Here is a 15955-nt window from a genome sequence, read left to right as displayed (position 1 = left end):
GACCTCGTGATCCGCCCGTCTCGGCCTCCCAAAGTGCTGGGATTACAGGCTTGAGCCACCGCGCCCAGCCTACTTGTATTTTTTATAGAGCTGAGTCTCCTTATGTTGGCCAGGCTGGTCTCCAACTCCTGGGCTCAAGTGATCCTCCTGTCTCAGCCTCCAAAAATGCTGGGATTATAGGCATGAGCCACTGTTCCTGGTCCTGGCCAATTTTAACACTCTTGATTCCATAGCTTTCTTTGTGGGAAGATGATTTTGACTCTGTGGCAAAAAGGGGTAGCAAAAATTTAAAATACCAGTCAGACAGCAGGTTACAAAAGTTGAACGGTGCTCATGGCAGGACTCAGTAAATACCTTTTTAAAAAATATAGTATGTTGATTTCAAGTGTAGTGAGATTCTTCAGTATCTATCAATATTGGTTCACATAACATACCTTTATTCTTTTAAAGTATATTACTTAGGAATTTTTAGTATATTTGCAAAGTTGTGAATTGATTACTAGCTAATTTCTGAATATTTTTTATCACTTCAAAAGTAAATCCCATACTCATTAGTAGTCCCTCCCTGTACTTACCCTGGCTCTCCCAGTCCCCAATTCCTGGCAACCATTAATTAACTTTTTATCTGTATGGATTTGCCTATTATGAACATTTCACACATACAATGGAATCATACAATACATGACCTTTTGCATCTGGCTTGTTTCACACAGCATAATGTTTTCAAGCGCCATCCATGTTGTAGCATGTATTAATACTTCATTCCTTGTAATAGCTGAATAATATTCCATTTTATGGATATACCATATTTTATCAGTTTATCAGGTGATGGGACATTTCAGTTGTTTACACTTTTTGGCTACTGTGAATAATGCTGCTATTGGCGTTTATGTAGAAGTTTTTGTGTGAACATATGTTTTTATTTATTTTGGTTGTATACCTAGAATTGCTGGGTCATATGGCAAATCTATGTTTGATGTTTTGAGGACCTACCAAACCGTTTTCCAAGTGGTTGCACCATTTTAAATTTCCACCAGCAATATATGAAGTTTCTAACTTCTCCACATTCTTGCCAACACTTGTTATTTGTATGTAGGTCTTTCTTTAATTGTAGCCACCTTTAATATTGAATAGTATTAATGAGAGGCCAATAAGTATGAAAAATAGGTATGAAAAAATTTCATAGAGATAATAAATTTATTTCTGGGACATCATGATAAATAGTTTAACATATTGTTGAAGTTTTCATTTTTTCCTCCCTTTTTCTCAGATCTTTTTTCCTCTTGAAATTGGAGTCTCACTCTGTTGCCTGTGCTGGAGTGCAGTGGCCTGATCTCAGCTCACTGCAACCTCTGCCTCCCAGGTTCAAGTGATTCTCCTTCTTCAGCCTCCTGAGTAGCTGGGATTACAGGTGTGTGCCACCACACCTGGCTAATTTTTGTATTTTTAGTAGAGATGGGGTCTTACCATGGTGGCCGGGCTGATCTCAAACTTCTGACCACAAGTGATCTGCCTGCCTTGGCCTCCCAAAGTGGTGGGATTACAGGTGTGAGCCACTGCTCCCAGCTCTTTTTTCGTGTTATATCTATCTCTCTTCTTTCCTTTAGTTTTTAAAAAAATTACATAATCAAACATGTCTATTTTTAACATTAACCAATATAGGGATGTACAAAAAAAATTAACTCGCTCAACTCTTCCACCGCAACTCCTAACATAACCAATGTTAGTAGTTTATTGAGTATATCCTCACACTTTTAAAACTCTGTGCATATGTACATAAGTTTGTGATAAAAGTATTCAATACTGCAGCTTACTTTTGAATATTTTGAAGATTATTTCTATATTAGCTGTTGTAAGTACACTTAAATGGTAGATATATTTCCTTCTCTTTCTAGCTTTCAAAATATATATGGCACACAAACAAACAATATTAAGTATATGCACACACACACTGCATCTCTAATTGATCCTGGATTTCATTTTGTTGTATCATGAGAAAGGAAACTGTTAGTATGGTCAAATTGACTGGTTTTGACTTTGCCTTATGTTCCCATTTGTTTTCTCTGTTCTTTACATATTTGACGTTCACCACAATCACTTGGATTAAAATGTGTGGATTGTTTTTTGGAGATAGGGACCTTACCATGTTGCTTAGGCTGGTCTCCATTTCCTGGCCTCAAGGGATTTTTCCACCTCAGCCTCTTGAGTAGCTGGGATTACAGGCATGAGCCACTGTGCCCAGCTTAAAATCTGTGGATTTATCAGTAGAAAATGTTCATGTAAAGATATTCGCTCCTCCAGTGAAAGGAAGCTTGAACTCCTCCCTTCAAGAAAGAAGCTCCTCCCCTTGTATTTCTATTGGGTTTTGCATCCAGACTGAGCTTCCTTCCCTCATCCATATGAAGTGTCTACCTTCTGCAGACTCCAGTGGCTCAGGAACCGGGGATGCAGTGCCAGGCTCGTGGTGTCCTGCAGCAGATGTGGGGAGCTTTCCTTCTTTACGTTTCCATGAAGATGGGAGGTAAGTCTCAATCTAATAGCAAATGCTGCTAGGAATTTTCAAAACAATTTCCTTTCAGCTAAATTATTGCAAATTTTGACATTTGTAATGAGAGTAGTTCCTGAATATGCATTTTCCTAATGTGGTGCTAATTGTCCTCCTATTACTATGGCTGCTGCTGTTACTGCAACCATTTATTTCAGTCTAAGAAATTCTCCCATCAACGGCAGTTCTTTTGTGACCACATAGAGGCATCATTTAAAAAATTATTTCAATAGTTTTTGGAGGAAACCTCATAATGATGGGGCTTCTGGGAGTGCTGCCCTAGTAACAATCATGTATCTTGTCATAGGCACTGCAGGACAAAGCCTTGAGCAGCCCTCTGAAGTGACAGCTGTGGAAGGAGCCATTGTCCAGATAAACTGCTCATACCAGACATCTAGGTTTGATGGGCTGTCTTGGTACCAGCAACATGATGGCGGAGCACCCACATTTCTTTCTTACAATGCTCTGGATGGTTTGGAGGAGAGAGGTCATTTTTCTTCATTCCTTAGTCGCTCTGATAGTTATGGTTACCTCCTTCTACAGGAGCTTCAGATGAAAGACTCTGCCTCTTACTTCTGTGCTGTGAGAGACACAGTGACTATGAGGCCTCCTTAACTGTGCCAAAATTCAAAAGACAACCAGTGGAGTACAGGTGGGCTTGAGAAGTTCTAGAACTTCCTGAGTGTATGTTTGCTTACTCTCTAATTTTAACCTTGTCTAGAATATGTAGCATAGGGCTCTTAGACTGAACCCCATTTTTTTTTTTTTTTTTGAGATGGAGTCTCGTTCTCTCTCCCAGGCTGGAGTGCAGTGGCGCGATCTTGGCTCACTGCAAACTCCGCCTCCCGGGTTCAGGCCATTCTCCTGCCTCAGCCTGAGGAGTAGCTGGAACTACAGGCGCCCGCCACTACGTCCAGCTAGTTTTTTGTATTTTTAGTAGAGATGGGGTTTCACCGTGTTAGCCAAGATGGTCTCCATCTCCTGACCTCATGATCCGCCCACCTCGGCCTCCCAAAGTGCTGGGATTACAGGCGTGAGCTGCCGCGCTGGCCATGAACCCCATTATTTTATGAAACATTGATTGCTAAAGAGAAGGACAAACTATTTTTTCTCTCTCTCTTTCTTCAGTTTCTCCTTTTCCTCTTACTCCTGCTTATTTATACCTCCAGTATCCTGTGGTCCCACATATGGAAGATGGAATTTACTTTTGGAGGAAGTTTTTTATACAAGGGAAGGATCCCTTGGTGAGTGCTTTAGTTTATGCAGTAGTAAGTTACATTCATATTCATGTATCCTTGGGAGGCTCTGAAATTTGTGAAGTAAATGCAAATTCCTCAGTTTGAGACGGCACAATTTCATTTAATTATGTCAAATATGTCCTCATTTTTGTATTTCCCTGAGCGATGATTTTGATATTATTTAACATTTTTTGGTGGATTTATCCAACATATTGGAGAGTGTGGGGGTTGTGGACTTAAAGGGTGAAGAGAAGATCAGGGAGAGCTCTTCTCTGTGAACAGAAGAGCGAGGTCATGCAATGAGGTGGGGGTCAAGTGTGGAAGGAGTTGGTCAGTAGGGAATTCCTGTAAAAGCACTGGATAATGGATAGAACAGTAATATAAAATATTCAGTTTAAAGATTTTCTTTTACTGAATTGTAATTCTTGTGTGCTATCCTAAATGTTTTTGAAGTTTGTTAAACATTACAGCCTGGCTGGGTGCGGTGGCTCAAGCCTGTAATCCCAGCACTTTGGGAGGCTGAGACGGGCGGATCACGAGGTCAGGAGATCGAGACCATCCTGGCTAACACGGTGAAATCCCGTCTCTACTAAAAAAATACAAAAAACTAGCTGGGCATGGTGGCGGGCACCTGTAGTCCTGGCTACTCGGGAGGCTGAGGCAGGAGAATGGCGTAAACCCAGGAGGCGGAGCTTGCAGTGAGCTGAGATCCAGCCACTGCACTCCAGCCTGGGCAACAGAGCGAGACTCCGTCTCAAAAAAAAAAAAAAAAAAATTACAACCTATATAGTTTGTCCTTAGCAGGCAATGCAGAATTTCTTCACCATAGGTGAATTCTTTCTTGGCTTAGTACATATATTTATTTATTTATTTATTTATTTTTTGTTATTTTTTGATCATGAGGTCAGGAGATTGAGACCATCTTGGCTAACCCAGGCTGGAGGGCAGGGGCGCGATCTCAGCTCACTGCAAGCTCCGCCTCNAAAAAAAAAAAAAAAAATTACAACCTATATAGTTTGTCCTTAGCAGGCAATGCAGAATTTCTTCACCATAGGTGAATTCTTTCTTGGCTTAGTACATATATTTATTTATTTATTTATTTATTTTTTGTTATTTTTTGATCATGAGGTCAGGAGATTGAGACCATCTTGGCTAACCCAGGCTGGAGGGCAGGGGCGCGATCTCAGCTCACTGCAAGCTCCGCCTCTTGGGTTCACGCCATTCTTCTGCCTCAGCCTCCCGAGTAGCTGGGACTACAGGCGCCCACCACCACGCCCAGCTAATTTTTTGTATTTTTAGTAAAGATGGGGTTTCACTGTGTTAGCCAGGATGGTCTCAATTTCCTGACCTTGTGATACACCCGCCTCAGCCTCCCAAAGTGCTGGGTTTACAGGCGTGAGCCACCGTGCCCAGCCATATATTTATTTTTATGTATTTTCTCTCCTTAGGTTTGGATGTTAAGTTCTTCTATTAGGTTTTTTTTTTTTTTTTATGGGTTTTTTTTTTTTTTTTTTTTTTTTTTTGAGACGGAGTCTTGCTCTATTGCCAGGCCGTAGTGTAGTGGCGCCATCTCGGCTCACTGCAATCTGTGCTTCCCGAGTTCAAGCCATTCTGCCTCAGCCTCCCTAGTAGCTGGGACTACAGGCATGCACCATCACACACAGCTAATTTTTGTATTTTTAGTAGAGACAGGGTTTCACCATGTTGGCCAGGATGGTCTCGATCTCCTGACCTCGTGATCCACTCACCTCAGCCTCCCAAAGTGCTGGAATTACAAGAGTGAGCCACCGTGCCAACCTCTATTAGCTAATTTTTAATGATTCATTTTGAGGTAAACAGAATTAGAGGGACTTGGTGGTAGGGAGTAGGAAAGGTAAAGTGGATGGTTTTCACTCAACAAATATTTTATTAAATTCTCGTATGTGCTAGGCACTCTTTTAATTGCTATGGTGCATCACTGAATAAAACATACCTGCACTGAGGTTGCTTATGTTCTTGTGAAGAGAGAGAATAAGTAGATGTTTTAGCAGACTTTGGAAGCACAGAGAAAATACATTTGACCCTCAGAACTCAGCTTCATTGTCTTTTTTTTTTGTTTTTTTCAAATGTTTATTTTATGTACAAAGAACTATCATGGTTTTTCACTGAGTAGATGCCTTGGATAATCCTTTGAAGGAAGATCATTTAGTCCAACTTAATGAAACCGATATCCTTCGCGTACTGACGGAAACACTGGCGGCACATATTGAGGCCATATTTCCGGATCAGACCGTGCCGGTTTGAACACACGCGACAAGAGCGAGAACCCTGGCCGAATTTTCGCGGGTGGCTCCAGTACAGCTGCTGGTGGCCCATCCTGCTCTCAGAAGTGCAACGAGGTAAAAGCGCTTCATTGTCTTTAATAGGAAGAGAGCTGAGATGTATGGAAGCAATGCTGATGTCCTGTGCTTGTTATAATTTTGTAATATAAATTAATCATCCGCTGAGTAAGGGCTGTATAACATTGGAGAGTTATAAGACTGCAAGTCTTGTTATCCAGAGAATCTCAGTCTTTCAAATTATTTGAATGTAGGTGTGTCTATAGTGGGACTCTATATAAAATCAGAAAGATACTGAACTTTTGAGTGGAGAATCTAACACTGAGGCAAATGACCTTTAACATGTGAATTATTTGTAAAAATGAAAAAAAATTTCAAATGCTTCATTGAAATCACGAAGGAGATAAAGTCTAAAAAACTTTCAGCAAGGAGTGAATGGTCAATGGAAATGAACTATACAAAATCAGTTATCTTAAATTTGAAGACATGTACGTTACTGATATTCTCCTTAATCGGTATGCTATCTTTTTATCTTTTTAATTTAGTGACTATGAGGAGTATACATAAGAACTTTTATAGGTTCATTTTGACCTTGTTTTCATATCTATTTTCTCCTAAAGTCTTAAGTTGCTTTTTTTTTTTTTTTTTTTTTTTTTTGAGATGGAGTCTCACTCTGTCGCCTAGGCTGGAGTGTGGAGGCGCTATCTCGGCTCACTGCAACCTCTGCCACCCAGGTTTAAGTGATACTCATGCCTCAGCCTCCCAAGTAGCTGGGATTACAGGTATGCCACCATGCCTGGCTAATTTTGTATTTTTAGTAGAGATGGGGTTTCACCATGTTGGCCAGGCTAGTCTCGAACTCCTGACCTTAAGTGATCCACCCACCTCGGCCTCCCAAAGTGTTGGGATTATAGGCATGAGCCACCATGCCTGGCGAAGACTTAAGTTTTTAGATAACATGTTTTTCTGTCACAGAGATTTTCAAGAAGAAAGAGTACCACTCTTTGTTACTTTCTGTCTCTGCTAGTAGGGTTTCTCTTTAACCCAGCAACTTCTTTCATTTCCACCTGGAAGGTGGTTGGATGCTAGATGTTGGAGCAAGCCATTACCAAAGGATAGGACACAAGGTTTTTCAAATTATTGCAGGTCAAACTGGGAACCCAGCCCTACTGTCATGTTCAAAGAGCAGTAGCTGTGTTGGGACTTGGGAGTTAGATGTTTCTAAGTTCAAATCCAAGCTTCACAGGGTGTTCAGATAAAATCTCACAGAATGAAAGAAACATAGAAAGGATTGGAAGGAGTTTGACATGCATCGAATCTAACTATCTTCTATGATGTTTGAATAAAGCTCTAATTTTTGAGCATCTTTTTGGTCTTGTTCTCTTGAGTAGTTGTGGATGAGTCCATCTTCAATGTCTTTTGCCTTGAGATCTTACCTTTGGAGCTTTCTATATCCCTCAGTGTGGGCAAGATAGACCAAACAACCCATTGTCCAGTTATTTTCTAGTCCTGGGGTATCTGTGGAGTTTCCGGAGCCACAGTGGTACTCAGATGTCAGGAGCATATTCTCACTGTGGCAGTTAACCTCTCTTTAGTTCTAGTTCCTAAGGACGATAACCAAAAGAACACAGGTGGAAGAGGCTTGCATCGAGAAGGCTACACTCTATCCTGGAGGTGAACTGTTCACTATTACATACATAGCTCAGGAAAACTTAGATACCTCTCTTGTTTCTTTTGGCTTAAGGGTGATAAATAATTTAGGTGTTATTGAGCCCTAGTTTGCTCAACTGTTTCTCGTGGTTCCTCTACTCCCGTATCTTCGTACATAGTTCCTATGCAGAGAAAACTCTCCTCAAATTATCATTTTTTGAGTAGGCTATCTACTGCTTTTTGGAAAATCAGCACCATCCATGTGCCTTAAGAGTGATTTGCACATGTACTCATGGGTACAGGGAAGTGAAGGAGGTCAGTTGGAAGAAATACAAAAACCAAGATCTTCATTAAGAAGAATTTAAAAATTTTGAAGGAATAGTTGGATCTTTTTCTAAGAAAAGTCTGTAAGAGATTTGATAATATGAATTTGGATGGGAAATAGGGAGTGTGCTGTGTACCACTGGATTTAGGACATGAGAGCGGGAGGCCCAGAATGCACACATAACCCTTCTCAGACAACCCTTGAGCCTTTGGTTTGGATACTGAACCAAGGGTAAAGGAAGACAAAAGTTGCCTTTTTGAGGGATCAGCTTATGAGGTGGAGTAGAACTCTAAGCTGGACTCTGCCAGTGTCCTTTTGAAACCCTGTCTTTTTTCCTAAATGAGGAATCTCAATTCCAGATATAAAATGAGGATGAATGGCTCACGCCTGTAATCCCAGCACTTTGGGAGGCTGAGATGGGCAGATAACAAGGTCAGGAGTTTGAGACCAGCCTGGCCAATATGGTGAAACTCTGTCCTACTAAAAACACAAAAGTTAGCTGGGCGTGGTGGTGTGCACCTGTAATCCCAGCTACTCGGGAGGCTGAGGCTGGAGAATCGCTTGAACCCGGGAGGTGGAGGTTGCGGTGAGCTGAGATGGCGCCACTGTACTCCAGCCTGGGTGACAGAGTAAGACTCCATCTTAAAAAAAAAAGAAAAAGAAAAAGAAAATGAGGATGAAACACAGCTTTGGTTGAATGTTCCACCAGGCAGTATTCTGTGTGTCTTTTGAGCAAGTGCAAGCACATAATTTTCCTATTTATCATCTTTCTGAATCTCAATCGAGTGCTTCCTGCCTGGAAGCCATTAGTTCACATATCTGACTCACATATACTCTGAATTTTAAGTGTATTTTGACTCTGCCTCTACAGTGGTTACCACATGCTTATCCATTATTCATTATTGAGTTTTATATGCATTTGTACTTTTCAACTGACCCATATCCATCCATTGGTCATACATGAGCTTTCCCTTGGCTCTGTTCTCCTGGGCCAGTTTTGGGCATGGACTTTTATACTCACCTTCCCATTTTGTCCCAGCCATTCATCAGTTATCCCCTCAGCTGAAACTTGACTTCTGTGAAAGTACTTAGTCACTGAGTGTGGGGATGGAGGTGACTTGAAAAGCAGGTGTTACATCTCATAATTAAATTATGTAATCTGGTACTTCAGAATCTCCTGGTCTCTGTTGTCACATTTCCTTATGAACTTCTGGGGGGATTAGGAAGTATTTCAGAACTTCCTTTCCTAGGTAGGCATACCATTTTTTTTTTAAAGATGAAGTCTTGTTCTGTTGCCCAGGCTGGAGTGCAGTGGCGCGATCTCAGCTCACTGCAAGCCCCGTCTCCCGGGTTCACGCCATTCTCTTGCCTCAGTCTCCTGAGTAGCTGGGACTACAGGCGCCCACCACCACGCCCGGCTAATATTTTGTATTTTTATTAGAGACAGGGTTTCACCGTGTTAGCCAGGATGGTTTCGATCTCCTGACCTCATGATCCGCCCACCTCAGCCTCTCAAAGTGCTGGGATTACAGGCGTGAGCCACCGTGCCTGGCCAGGTAGGCATACCGTTAAATAATACTACTCATTAAGAAAGGCCTGTGCCCATTTTGTGGCTAATCAGTAGGCAGAACTAGAATAAATAAGATTTACACTTACTGGTACTAGACAACTTACCTTGGGAATTGCAACCTAGGTTTGGAGACTTGACCTTCCAAGTCTGTAGACTGACTTGCAAACTAGCCATACTTTTCTGCTTGCTAACCAGGTCTTGATCTGGAAAGTAAGATCTCCCTGAGAACTGTCAGATCTACTTGAGCAATACTTTTCAGTCTGCATTAGAATCATATTTTAAAATTCCCTATGCTTAGGTCCCATCCCAGGTCAATTTAATCAGAATTTCTGGTGATGGAGCCAGAACTATTTAAATAAAAGTCTCCCAAGTGATTCTAAATGAAACAAAGTTGGAAAACTACAGTCTTAAAAGATAAATTGGACTAACCCTCTGGAGTTGAAAACTCACCCAAATTTATTGTACAAGAGTCAAAAACTGTCTTGAGCGCCCCATCTGGTATGGGAGGCAGATGAGGGGTTGCTGGTTACTAATATTGGCATTCCTTCCTTTCATTGTGAGTTGCTCTTATAACTTGCACCTGCCGCTCTCTAGAAACATGAGCCTGAGGTCCAATGTTAAACTGAGGCATGTGACACCTGTGCTCAGATCAATGGGCACCCAGGGACCATCAAAGACTTTTCTTTCTTACACCCTTGGCCTTTGTGTCCCTTGGAGAAGAACTTCAAAAGAGCAAGCCCTTCTTCAGGGCCATCATGGTCTTCTAAGGTTTAGCACACATTTTAGTAAAGACACATTAAGGATACCTTAAATACACATTTTTTTGAGGGATAAATATCAACATAAGGAATAGAGGACTCTTGGCCAGGTGCGGTGGCTCATACCTGTAATCCCAACACTTTGGGAGGCTGAGGCAGGAGGATTGCTAGGGGTTCGAGATCAGCCTGGGCAAATAGTGAGACTCCTATCTCTACTAAAGAAAAAAAAAAAAAAAAAAAAAAGAAGCCTCTTAATTACCTGTCTAAGCTCCTCAGACAATCAAGACCAGTCCTTGTGGAGATTAAAAATTTCAGGAACTAAAAGTTTGTTATAGCTTGGTCATTACTCTCATGAAGCAGCATAAGTCAGTCCTCCTAGTGCTCTGTGAATGTGAAAATGTAAAGTCTCTTTGTCTGTGCTTCTGTCACTGTTGCTGATGCACTCTCCACATGTCTGGTTTATTGATAATTCACCCTCCAGTATTTCACTCCATCCTCTGGAGGGAATGGTGGCCTCTTCATCACAAAATGTTTTCTGTATTTGCACTCCTCTGTGATTCCCTGTTCATCCCTTAAGACAAACCCTTCTTTAAGTCCTGGATGATAACAAGAGTGATGATTGCAGCACTCAATATTTATTAAGTGTCTACCATGTTTCAGAAACTTCACATTAGTTATCTCATTCAATGCTCTTAATACCTTGTATTAGTCCGTTTTCATACTGCTATAAGGAACTAGCTGAGATTGTGTAATTTATGAAGAAAAGAGGTTTAATTAATTCATAGTTCCACAGGCTTAACAGGAAGCATGACTGAGAGGCCTCAGGAAACTTACAATCATGGTGGAAGGTGAAGGGGAATGAAGCACGTCTCACCATGGTGGAGCAGGAGAGAGAGACAGTGAAGGGGGAAGTGCCACACACTTTTAAATCATCAGACCTCATTAGAACTCACTCACTATCGTGAGAATAGCAAGAAATCAACCCCCATGATACAGTTACCTCCCATGAGGCCCCTCCTCCAATTTGACATGAAATTTTGGGTGGGGACACAAATCTAAACCATATCATTCTGTCCCTGGTCCCTCCTAAATCTCGTGTCACTCTCACATTGCAAAATACAATTATCCCCTCTCAACAGTCCCCTAGTCTTAACTCATTTTAGCATCAACTCAAAAGTCCACAGTCCAAAATCTCATCTGAGACAAGGTAAGTTATTTCCACCTATGAGCCTATAAAATAAAAAACAAGTTAGTTATTTCCAAGATACAATGGGGGTTCAGGAATTAGGTAGATTCTCCCATTCCGAATGGATAAATTGGCCAAAACAAAAGGGCTCCAGGCCCCACACAAGTCCGAAACTCAGCAGGGCAGTCATTAAATCTTAAAGTTCCAAAATAATCTCCTTTGACTCCATGTCTCACATTCAGGGCACTCTGATGCAAGGGGTGGGTTCCCACAGCCTTGGGCAGCTCCACCCCTGTGGCTCTGTAGGATACAGCCCCTATGGCTGCTTTCATGTGCTGGTGCTGAGTACCTGCAGCTTTTCCAGGTGCACAGTGGGATCTAGAGGATGGTGGCCCTATTCTCACAACTTCACTAGGCAGTGCCCCAGTTGGGACTCTGTAGGGGGGCTCCAACCCCACATTTCCCCTTTGCACTGCCCTAGTATAGGTTCTCCATGAAGACTCTGCCCCTGCAGCAGACTTCTACCTGGACATCCAGATGTTTCCATACATCCTCTGAAATCTAGGTAGAGGCTCCCAAACTCTTTCTTTCTGCACACTCACAAGCCCAACACCATGTGAAAGCTGCCAAGGCTTGGGGCTTGAACCCTCTGGGGTGACAGCCCAAGGACCTTGGCTCCTTTAAGCTATGTCTGGAGCTGAAGCTGATGGGATGCAGGACTCCATGTCCCAAGGCTGCACAGAGCAGTGGAGTTCTGGGCCTGGCTCACAAAACCATATTTCCTTCCTAGGCCTCCAGGCCTAAGATGGGAGGGGCTACTTGAAAGTCTCTGAACTGCCCTGGAGGCATTTTTCCCTATTGTCTTGGCTATTAACATTCAGTTCTTCTTTACTTATGCAAATTTCTGCAGTTTAACTTCTCCCCAGAAAAGGAGTTTTTCTTTTCTACTGCATGGTCTGGCTGCAAATTTTCCAAACTTCTCCAAACTGCTTCTCTTTTAAATATGTTTTCTTTGTTTATGTAAATAAGCTAGGCTTTTGAAGCAGCCATGCCACTTCTTAAAAGCTTTGCTGCTTAGAAATTTCTTCCACGAGATGCCCTAAGTCATTTCTCTCTAGTTCAAAGTTCTGCAGATCTCTAGAGCAGGAGCACAATGCTGCCAGTTTCTTTGCTATAGCATGCAAGAGTCACCTTTGCTCCAGTTCTCAGTAAGTTCCTCATCTCCATCCGAGACCTCCTTAGCCTGGACTTCATTGTCCACATCACTATCAGCATTTTGGTCAAAACTATTCAACAAGTATCTAGGAAGTTCCAGACTTTTCCCACATCTTCCTGTCTTCTTCTGAGCCCTCCAAACTGTTCCAACCTCTCCATTACCCAGCTGCAAAGTCACTTCCACATCTTCAGGTAACTTTATAGCTGTGCCCAACTCCTGCTATCAGGAGGATAGCCCCACTTCTGTATCAGTTGGTTTTCACACTGCTACACTTACTAACTAAGACTGTGTAATTTATGAAGAAGAGAGGTATAATTGACTCACAGTTCCACAGGCTTAACAAGAAGCATGACTGGGAGGCCTCAAGAAACTTACAATCATGACGGAAGGCGAAGGGGAAGCAACATGTCTTACGATGGTGGAGCAGGAGAGAGAGAGCCAAGAGGGAATGCCACACACTGTTCAACCATCAGCTCTCACGAGAACTCACACACTCTCACAAGAACAGCAAGGGGGAAATCTGCCTTCATGATTCACTTACCTCCCACCAGGCCCCTCCTCCAGTTTGACATGAGATTTGGCCAGAGATACAAATGCGAACCATTTTATATCTCCCTTGAAGTAAGTCTTATTGCCCTTATTATATATGCAAAGTAATCAAGGTTTAGAAAGGATAGTTAATTTGCTCAAGGACACATAGCTGGTTGATGGTGAGATCAAGATTCTTTTAACAGACTCTAAAAGTTATACTCTTTCCTTTTCATAACAATGTATTTTTAAAAATGGGTAGATATGCTGAAAGTTTATCAAGTTTTATCACTAAAACTTGGGGTCACTGAAGTAAAGCTATCTTTCACTAACTATCTGTAAATTGATAGTCAACTATCTTGGGAAGTTAAATGACCCACCAGCCTTCATATTTAGCGTGAATCAATTTAATTAGTTCCTTCAGTTTCTTCAGACAAATGGAAGTTTTCTTAAAGGAGATGGAATAAAGGAAGAAAGAGGGGGTTGTGCAAAAGGAGGTGGGAATAGATCTCAGAAAGGATGCTGTTGAAATGAAGGGGCCCACTTTTTTTAAATGAAATTGATTTTTAATTCAGTTAAGAGAATAAAAGAGATGAAGTATGCAGTTATATTTTCTTTTATACTTACCTACATAATTACCTTTACCAGCACTTTTTTTTTATGCGTAGATTCAAACGGTATTGTGTGGTGTCACTTGCTTTCTCCCTGAAGAACTTCCTTTATTATTTCTTGTAAAGCAATCTGCTCCTAACAAATTTTTCTTTGCTTTTGTTTATCTTGGATGTTTTTATTTTGCCTTTATTTAAAACTAGCCTGTTTCTTCCAGAGATTTAAAAGCTCACTTTGTATTTGTTTTCTTTAACCTTTTATTTTAGGTTTGGGGATACATGTGAAGGTTTGTTACGTATGTAAACTAGTGTAACAGGGGTTTGTTGCACAGATTATTTCATCACCCAGGTTAAGGCCAGTACCCAATAGTTATCTTTTCTGCTCCTCTCCCTCCTGCCACCCTCCAGCCTCAAGTAGACCTTAGTGTCTAGTGTCTGTTGTTCCCTTCTTTGTGGTCATGAGTTCTCATCATTTAGCTCCCACTTATAATTAAGAACATACGGTATTTGGTTTTCTGTTCCTGGTTCCTCCAGCATGGATGGAGCTGGAGGCTATTATCCTTAGCAAAGTAACTCAGGAACAGAAAAAGACATCTCATTCTTTTCTGTGGCTGCATAGTATTCCATGGTGTATATGTCCCACATTTTTTTTATCCAGTCTGTCATTGATAGGCATTTCAGTTGATTCCATGTCTTTGCTATTGTGAATAGTGCTGCAATCAATGAACATTTGCTTGCATGTGTCTTTATGGTAGAATGATTTATATTCCTCTGGGTATATGTCCAGTAATGGGATTGCTGGGTTGAATGGTCATTCTTCTTTTAGCTCTTTGAAGGATCTCCATACTGCTTTCCATAATGGTTAAACTAATTTACACTCCCACCAACAGTGTATGTGTTCCCTTTTCTCCATAGTCTCACCAACATCTCTTAATTTTTGACTTTTTCATAATAGCCATTCTGGCTCATGTGAGATGTTATCTCATTTTGGTTTTGATTTGCATTTCTTTAATGATCCATGATGCTAAGCTTTTTTTATTTGCTTGTTGGATGCATGTGTGTCTTCTTTTGAAAAGTGTCTGTCCATGTGGGATCCAGGTTTCATACAGCAAACAGAAGCAAGCACAGGTGCAGCCTCATGTTTCTTTACATTGATTCAGAGTTTGAGCTGGTTTCACAGTTTTTTTGAGACGAAGTCTCGCTCTGTTGCCCAGGCTAGAGTGCAATGGCGTGATCTCGGCTCACTGCAACCTCCACTTCCCAGGTTCAAGCTATTCTGATGTCTCAGCCTCTCGAGTAGCTGGGATTACAGGCGCCCACCACTGCGCCCAGTTAATTTTTGTATTTTTAGTAGAGATGGGTTTTTGCCATGTTGGTCAGGTTGGTCTCGAACTCCCGACCTCAGGTGATCTGCCCACCTCGGCCTCCCAAAGTGCTGGGATTACAGGTGTGAGCCACCGTGCCCGGCTGTTTCACAGTTTTGACTGGCGTTTTCTTTGTGTTGAGGCTAGGTGAGTTCCTGCTAACAACTCTGTATCACACACACACACAAAATCACTCAGTGTCACTCAAGATTAGTTCTGTTTTAATGATGAACTTAGCATTCATACATATATAATCTTAAGAGTAGTTATAGTTTGTGGATGAACTTACATATGACCTTAAGATCTCATCTCTTCTGCCAGGCATGGTGGCTCACACCTGTAATCTCAGCACTTTGGGAGACTGAGGAAGTTAAGTGACCTACCAGCTTTCATATTTAGCGTGAATCACGGGTGGATCACGAGGTCAGGAGGTTGAAACCATCCTGGCTAACACAGTGAAACCCCATCTCTACTAAAAAATATAAAAAATTAGCTGGGTGCCTGTAGTCCCAGTTGCTCGGGAGGCTGAGGCAGGAGAATGGCATGAACCCGGGAGGCGGAGGTTGCAGTGAGCCGAGATTGCACCCCTGCACTCCAGGCTGGGGTGACAGAGCGAGACTCCATCTCAAAAAAAAAAAAAAAAAAAAAA

General features: G+C 41.7%; 1 protein-coding gene and 1 gene segment (V, D, J or C); one reads left to right on the top strand and one right to left on the bottom strand.

Moving 5' to 3' along the window:
• The first annotated feature begins 2405 nt into the window (after nt 1–2405).
• The window catches only part of LOC108516120 (T-cell receptor alpha chain V region CTL-L17-like), a 14259-nt gene continuing 709 nt past the window's right edge, over nt 2406–15955 (top strand). Inside the window, 3 exon segments of the V gene segment in view lie at nt 2406–2521; nt 2853–3139; nt 11897–11902. Coding sequence covers nt 2446–2521; nt 2853–3139; nt 11897–11902 — 369 coding nt within the window.
• Nucleotides 5868–6165, bottom strand: LOC108516163 (40S ribosomal protein S29). Its single transcript, XM_017853498.1, has one exon. The coding sequence runs from the start codon at nt 6136–6138 to the stop codon at nt 5968–5970; it is 171 nt and encodes a 56-aa protein (XP_017708987.1). The 5' UTR covers nt 6139–6165; the 3' UTR covers nt 5868–5967.

Source organism: Rhinopithecus bieti, unplaced genomic scaffold (genome assembly GCF_001698545.2).
Source record: "Rhinopithecus bieti isolate Rb0 unplaced genomic scaffold, ASM169854v2 scaffold_34943, whole genome shotgun sequence".
Classification (NCBI taxonomy): Eukaryota; Metazoa; Chordata; class Mammalia; order Primates; family Cercopithecidae; genus Rhinopithecus; species Rhinopithecus bieti.
The sequence above is the reverse complement of the archived record's forward strand: the minus strand, read 5'-3'. Positions and strand labels throughout refer to the sequence as shown.

Excerpts from the sequence above, each read along its gene's own strand:
- LOC108516163 (XM_017853498.1), bottom strand. The coding sequence starts at position 6,138 with ATGGGCCACCAGCAGCTGTACTGGAGCCACCCGCGAAAATTCGGCCAG.